General features: G+C 27.2%; 1 protein-coding gene across 1 annotated transcript in view; it reads right to left on the bottom strand.

Annotated features, from left to right (window-relative positions):
- The window catches only part of LOC100571783, a 10,097-nt gene continuing 1,941 nt past the window's right edge, over window positions 1-8,156 (bottom strand). The window contains exons 2-9 of the mRNA XM_008187434.3: window positions 8,132-8,146; window positions 7,793-8,067; window positions 7,607-7,714; window positions 7,449-7,534; window positions 7,279-7,384; window positions 4,708-4,834; window positions 3,194-3,281; window positions 1-308 (exon numbers count right to left, since the gene is read on the bottom strand). Coding sequence (XP_008185656.3) covers window positions 239-308; window positions 3,194-3,281; window positions 4,708-4,834; window positions 7,279-7,384; window positions 7,449-7,534; window positions 7,607-7,714; window positions 7,793-8,067; window positions 8,132-8,146 — 875 coding nt within the window. The 3' untranslated portion in view covers window positions 1-238. The remainder of the gene's footprint in view (window positions 309-3,193; window positions 3,282-4,707; window positions 4,835-7,278; window positions 7,385-7,448; window positions 7,535-7,606; window positions 7,715-7,792; window positions 8,068-8,131; window positions 8,147-8,156) is intronic.

Raw genomic sequence — 8,156 nt, 5'->3', positions numbered from 1 at the left:
CTATAAATATTGAGGGAGTAAATTTGTACCAAGCAAAACAGATTTTTTTATGTTGTACAATTGTGATACGGAGAGTACACATACGGGTGTAACATTCTTTAAACAATAAGTTATGGAACTAGACTAATTTAATAGCGTTATATTGTATACTAATACAGTGTACCTATATACAATGTAGGTACCAATATACTTGGATTTTCTTAAATACTAAATTATAAATATTCTGTATGTATATATTTTAAACCATTTCTTCAGCTTTTATGTAATCATTGAAAGTGAAATAAGTATCAAAATTATCCTCCAAGAACCTGAAAAAAAAATTATATTTTTATAATTATTTTAATGTTAGTACATACTGCATATTATTTACCATGACAAATTAGATAGGTATCATCACAGTATTTTGGTACGCATCCTCCGCTCTTTAATTCGCCTTTATCGTAGTTATCCACTTCGTATTGGCTATCAAACATATACATAATTTATAACGTAGAACAAAATCAACCAATGAGAAGTGGAGAAATACGAAATGGGACGGAGGTGAAAGAGATGCGCATACTGCGCAAAACTAGTACAACTGTGATGATACCTATCTAATTTGTCATGTTATTTACTATCATAATTAGATATTAAGTACTTATATTGAATATTACTAACTAATAACGTAGCATAATATTTAACGTTAAGAAAGATCTATTTTACTCGATTACTTTTTTTATTAGAGTGAACTAATCTACTATTTACCTATTATTAAAATTAATATAACATGCCGACTTTCGTGGGACTGTAAGTTGGCGTCCGCACAGTATTAAAATATAAAAGTATTTTTAAAGACACCTGTACTCGCGTTTTGTAATTATCCATACGCTGTCATAATCTAATTTATTTGTAAATAATATGAATATTTTCCACTGGCGATAGCGATCGCATGGCCGACAAAGTGTTAAGGCTGTTGTTTAGACCAGTGCTTTTCAAACTTTTTGTCAAGGGGCCCCTTATTTAATGTAAAACTGTCAAGCCCCCATTAACCAGAATCATTAATTATTTTTTCATAATATATACTAAAATTACATATACTATTTCAAACAGATAAATTATTGACAATGATTAATGATATTATGGGTTATTTAATAACTAAATAACCTGCCCCGCTTAACTTTAAGTCGAAAATAATAATGGTTTTTTTTTTTAAAAAAACGCTTTAAGAAAATAGTTTAAATAAAATAAATATTTCACGACTCCCCAATAATATATAGCCACGGCCCTCAGTTTGAGAAGCACTGGTTTAGACCAAAAAGAAAAAGTAAAAAAAATACTTCCAGAAGCCCAATTTTAGTTTTGAAAAACTATTTAAACTTGTTCTATGCTTGTCTGTGTTTTGTAGGAAATAAATTTTTTTGAAACACTACAGTAAAAGTGAATTTAGGAAAACAATTTAATTAATTTGGTACTACACTAATTAAACAATAATTTAAAAGCAAAAATCCATTACCTACAAAACCTAGAAAAGAGAATAAAGTATTAAAATATGTTTTCAAAGTTAAAATTAGCACTAGGTGAATTTTTGTTCTGCTTTATGGGACCTTTATAGCCACAGGAATTGAAACTTTTTTGATCGCGAAGTATAGTGACGAGTGACTGTGTGTATGTACATTACAGATTCCCAAGACTCTAAGCTGTAGTTTATCTTAATTACATAAAGCGGTCAGGGAACTCATACACACTAATGAACTGTCACGACACAATATAGTGTAGTAAGCCAATACCGTGCAGGTGCAGGCGTACCGTGGTATGAGGATGTATTTCAGGTGTAATAAATATATACTCGGTTGAAAATGGTTTAAGTCGTATTTATTATAGTTGATTCTTCTGTGAAAATTATTCTAAGTTGAAAAATGACAATCGTTATTCTGACCAACGTGAAGGTGCTCGCATAAGCTCGGGTGAACCACGTCTGAATACAGGCCGTTTCGGGGTTCACTTTACAGTATTAAGCCCTCTCCCTCTGTCTATTGAATATCTGGGTTCTTACCATGAAGAATAAAGATATCTTTATTCTTCATGATTCTCACGGATACTGTAGTTGTATACTATCTTCTCGAAAATGCCCACGCCCTGCTCTTGTGAAACCACATTCCGGTGTGCAGTGTTATTATACTATATACTCGTTATGAACTATATTGTGTTGTATAATATATATATATATATATATATATATATGATGCGGTTTTATCGATAGGTTAAAATATATAAAAAATGTATGTAGTTTTTAATATACGGTGTCGTGTTTAATAAAACATGACGGTTTGGGTATTCGTTAGCTGTACCTCACCCTTTTCTTAGAAATTGTATTAATCCAACTTTTATTCATAAACTTGTTTATTCACTGCTGGTCTGTTTTGAGGTCCTCTGCTTTATGACGTAAATTTCCAAATACATCATAAAAGTAGATCAAAATTATAGAACCAAAATAATGGTTTTTGAAGTAGCTAAGCTATGTTTAGCCAAGAAAGTTTAAAAAAAAGCAGGGGCTGGTGTGTTATTGTAATAAAACTGATAAGTCTCTAAGTTTTGCCCACAATTGAAGATATATAGGTACGATATATAGATATATACTCAACGAAACTTATTTTTTGTCACACAATTTTTTGCCATAACAAGAAATATAGTTAGCGCTTTTGCATTTTAGTGATTCCTCTTGGTACTACAAAATATATCAATATATATATTATATAATATTAGGATGTTGATTGATGTTAACCACGCTTGGAGAGTTAGTAGCTTTTCTCTTATCATTGATCACCTGTTTGAAACCAGAATGTTCGTGCATCATTTTTGTTATGTATGTGCCTAGGGTTGTTGAGTAAACTGTATGTCTTTAATCGTAGTTTTTCCTTTTATGGTATATGACATCACAAAATTGACAAAGATCCTCTGGATTATAAATAATGGTCATACCCATTACCCATCCATTTCTAGAACCAAAATATTGTCCCACACGTAAAATTGTGTGTAGTTAATAAAAACTGGATATCTTTTTAATACATATCATATATGTGTGACAATACAATCTTTTTTCTTGATGAAATTTTATATTTTGGTGTTGTACTTTACTTTTACTAGTTTTTTGGATGTCATTATAAATAATTTCAACTGTATTTGTTTAAATAAAAATCTAAAATTAATAACTTACCGGATTAATTTTTTAATATGATAAACAAAGGTATTTGAATCATATTCAGGAAGCATCGAGGTTGATCCCAAAATTGTTGGTAAACGAACTGAAAAATAAATGTTAAGCCTTCTTATGATAAAATGTATAGTAAAATATTTTCATTGATTTAATTCTATTTTACTTGAGAACAAAATTTGAATAGCAAATTATCAAATAAATTGATAAATATTTTTAAAGTTAAGGGTTTTGGTGCCGGGTTTTCAATTTTCTGCAATTCTATACAATTTGAAAATCATATTTCAAATTTCAGTTGTTAACTCAATTATAAAACTTTTCCACCAATTTACAGCCCGATACCTATTTAGGGACGGCAGTTGATACAGTATACTGTATCAACAAAAATTACTTCACAGGAAAAAATTACACCCCTCATTGATATATCAAATTTTGATAATTTTTTTTTTTAATCTGAAAGATGAGCATTTTTTTTAGGTTGGATCAAAGCCCAAATTTTTATTTTACTTTTAATAGTGCTAGAAAAATATGTTTAAAAAATAAAAAATATTGTGTATAATTGAAATGCATATTTTAGCTTCTATAGTAAAATTATAGTTTTAAAAATCGAGTTTTGATCCAACTTGCAAAATATTCTCTTTTTAAATAAAAAATAGCTAATACAATTTGACTATTTGTCTGTTTTTGCACTCCACACAAAATGACTCTGATGCACTTAAGAGAATGTGATACCGGTATGTGTTGTCTCCGTCTTACAAGTGTGTAACATAGTCAATTTTACACTCAGTAGAATACAGTAGCTCCAATATATTAAAAATTAGAGTGAATTAATCTCTTATACAATTTAATGGTAAGATTATTATCAGGTCAACCTCATGGGCTTTTTATTTAATTTTTATTTTTAAGGGAGTTATGAGTATTTTAAAATTGTAAATTGTTTGTACATCTTAAAATACTCATAACTCGTTTTAAAATTAAAATATAATAAAAAGCTCATAAGATTGCCTAGATAATAATCTTATCTTTAGATTTTATAAGAGGTAAATTCACTCTAATTTTTAAATTAACAGAGTTACACATATTCTGCTGAGCGTACAATTTGCTATGTTACGCACTTGTAAGACGGAGACAACACACACAGGTATCACATCCTTTTAAGATATTTTATTTACATCTTATTTGTTTTGATTTAATTCCTAGGCAAGGAATGTACTAACACTATTTCCAATTTAGGCTAAATTCATTGTTAAATAAAATTAATATTTAAGTTACTTCATAAAATAACTGTAACACTATAGGCTAGAGGAACTATTGTGAAACGGACAACTTAATACTCAATAAGAGACATAATTAAAAATATGAAAATTAAAATTATTCACATAACATAGAACTTTAATGTTAATGAAAAAATATTTGTCATTAAACTATTCAATTAAATGTTGTAAAGACTTCATACAAATGTATTTATAAGTCCTTAAGGTTAAGCATAAAAGAATGTATTTATGTTCGATACTTACCAATTAATCTTAATAGAAACATGGGACCATACAAATAACACCAAATATATTTGGGTCTTAGGAATTGTTTATAGATATAATTGATGTGTGGTTGATATCTCAATCTATTCAGAAAACATTCCACGGCCTAAAACAGTATAATATTATAATACATAACTTTTATAAAAATTGTTTATTTACTTATTTTATGAAGTTAAATAATTTCATAATTAAGAACAAAATTCTTGTTTTTAATATTGCAGTAAGGCCAATTACATTCTAATACAATTATAACTGGTATAACAAATATAACGATATAACTTGCGCTACTAACGATACAATTTTTATGGGATTTGTAATCAATGTATTATTACCAATTATTATTCTTGTTATTTCTTTCATTGTAATAAATTGTATTAAATATTGCTAAATTTAATGTAGAATTAAAAATTAATAAAAAAAGTAGTATAAAATATTTTTATTTATTATTATAAGAACTTTTGGTAAGCAATAGGACAAGCAGTATGTGGTAACAGCCCCTATACTTAGCACCCGGAGCGTGCCCCCCCCCCTGTCTTTTCGGAGTTTCGAGCCAAAATTATTATTTTTTTTATTGTTGACAACTTGCACTATAACATGAATGCATTAGTATACGTAAATACGGGGGGGTAGACCTTTGACCCCCATGACCTTTTTTTTTGTCAAGGTTAAGTTAACTATTTCTATATTTCTCAAATATAATACTTCTTTTAAGTTTTAAGTAGGTATATCTGTTTTCTAGATGTTCTAGCCGTGGTAATTTGACCGCTTTGATATACTACACGCCACTATAGTCGTTCGCGGCAGATTATTTATTAAATTACATGTTCGTAGGTTAAAATATACTGAACTTTTAATACTGAACTTTTTTTTTATAAATATAACCATGGCACTAGATAAATGAAAAATAACACAAAATGGAATATAATTTGTTATTTGTGTTTGCTTTTTAAATACAAATATACAACTATTAATTTTCTTGATAAACTTGATAGTACGAAAGTACAACATAATTAAATAATTAAAACAAAAATACTATCCTATTGATATGTAGCCCAAATCAGATTGAAAATTGTTTACATATTTTATTAAAATAATTTAAAAGGAAATTTATATCCTCTTGGGTTAGTTTTTTTAATCTTATTTATTTTTATAGTTCAAGATATCAAATAAACAACCGGTTTCTAATTATTTTGGAAATTTATAATATTTTAGTATATACATATAACCCATGAGTTAAAATCTATGACAAAGTAAATTTCTTTATCATGTATAATCATTATATTACAATTTTCAGTACATTATCACATTTTTGTTTCATTATATTTTTCCGAACCTAGGTACATATTAAGTTTTGATTGTAACAAATATTATAAATGAAAAATGTATAATATTGTTATGTTGTAAATTAAATATTGTTCTTTTACATAAAGATTTTTATATTAAAAGTAAGCAATGGATACCTAATTTAGATTTGTTAATAAATAATTCATACACGTTATTAATATCAATATTATTTATTCTAAGCCTGAAACTTAGAAATATTGACAACATATTTTAGATTTAAATACACCATAAAGAAGTGCTTCTAAAATTATTACGTGATTAGTTTATAATTTAAAATGTTTTATTTTTAAGTTAAAATCATTTAAATTATTTGTGGTAAATAAATGATTGGTTCAGTATATTGCAAAATGTTTTGTAAATGTTGGTCCTCACAATACTGTGTGAAAGTGCTTGATTTTTCGTAACAAAAAAAATACTAATTCTGATAATCTCCCTGAGATAGGTATATTTTTTTAATTTTTCCCGGGTGTTAAAAAGCTAAGATTTGACCCTGATAGTATATTATATTTATGTCACAATTATTGACTATTGTTATATATTATCTACAGTAGGAGGGTATGAAGAGGTTTGCGGTATAAATAGGCAAATCTTTATTCTAAATATTGAGAAAAGTGCATTGTGTAAAATTCAGTAAAATAATATAGGATGTAAGTTTCTAGTCCGCACAAATAATTATTTTGATTATAGGAAAGTAACTAAAATTCTTTTTATTCATCTAACGTTGTATCATATTTGCTAGCCTAAGCTGTAAAAATTGAACATTTTAAAAAATTTGTGATTTTAACAAATTTCTAAAATTTAAACTCTAAAATTAAAAAAAAAAAAAATAGTGTTTATGTAATTTTTATATTTTTTATAAGTAGTAAGAATGTCTTTTGACGATACCTTGTATTCAATTTTAAAATTTTTTCACCCAAAAATAAATAATTGTACCACACATAAATTGCAAATAAACTAAAAGAGATAAACATTTAAAATATTTATAAGCAGCACAAAAACACTAAAATTATTATTTTTAAATTATACCATGACGTCTAGGAAATGGTATCCACTATTGTATGTGTACACAAACACGAAAATAAAACCAAGACATTTATTGTTTCGCCCAGATTCTTAAGTAAATTATTTAAAAATGGAAATTATTAATATATATATCCTTGTATTAAAAATATGCTTCATTTTACATAGTAAATTTTTTATCATTACCTTACATTGTAAATTGTACATTTTCTCAACCTTGTATGTTAGATGTTTGTGAACAGAAGCATTAAAATATTGCATTAAAGTAACACAGAATATCTTTGAATATATCCTAAAACAAATATTAGAATGAAATATTTATTAATAATAAATTTAGATAGTTATTAAATAATTACTTTTGGCTATCATCTATAAAATAAGATGAATTAGTGAAGGTATAAATTACTTGTGCCAAAAAGTTTTTCTCCGGAAATTTTAATAGCTAAAACCAAGCAATCAATATTACAATGATATAATCATTAGTCATGACGTATAAAATTAAAATGTATTGTACCTTTTGGGAAGCATAGTTATATTGACGATGCATAATTATACAATCAAGTTCTATTGCGTATTTTAATTTAAATGGTATTACTAATTTACGCAATTCATTTGCAAGAAGCTAAAACAAAAATTTAATTAAAAAACATATCTAACTCAAATTTTTAACTAAATTGTTTACACTATTTGTTATAGGTACCTTTGATCTTGGAATAATATTTAATACCATATTAGCAACAGCTAGAACAGCTGGTTTGTCTTTTACAGTTGAGATTGCAGATTGTTCGAATGCTGGGGCTGTAGATTCTGCTACTGATGGTTCTGCAGAGTTTTCTTTGTCTGATTCGGCAGATTTTCCTACCACTGATTCTGCAGATTGTTCTACCGCTAGTACTGTAGATAGTCTTAGCACTGGTTCTGCAGATTGTCCTACTGCTTGTTCTGCAGATTGATCTACATTTTTTTTGGGCCTGCCTAGTTTTACAAAACATACATGACATTATATGAATACAAATAAATATTGAATTAAAATATATACCTCGTTTTCTTAATGCTGGGTTTTG

Source organism: Acyrthosiphon pisum, chromosome X, assembly GCF_005508785.2.
Source record: "Acyrthosiphon pisum isolate AL4f chromosome X, pea_aphid_22Mar2018_4r6ur, whole genome shotgun sequence".
NCBI classification, from domain to species: Eukaryota; Metazoa; Arthropoda; class Insecta; order Hemiptera; family Aphididae; genus Acyrthosiphon; species Acyrthosiphon pisum.
This window is presented reverse-complemented; position numbering and strand designations above follow the sequence as displayed.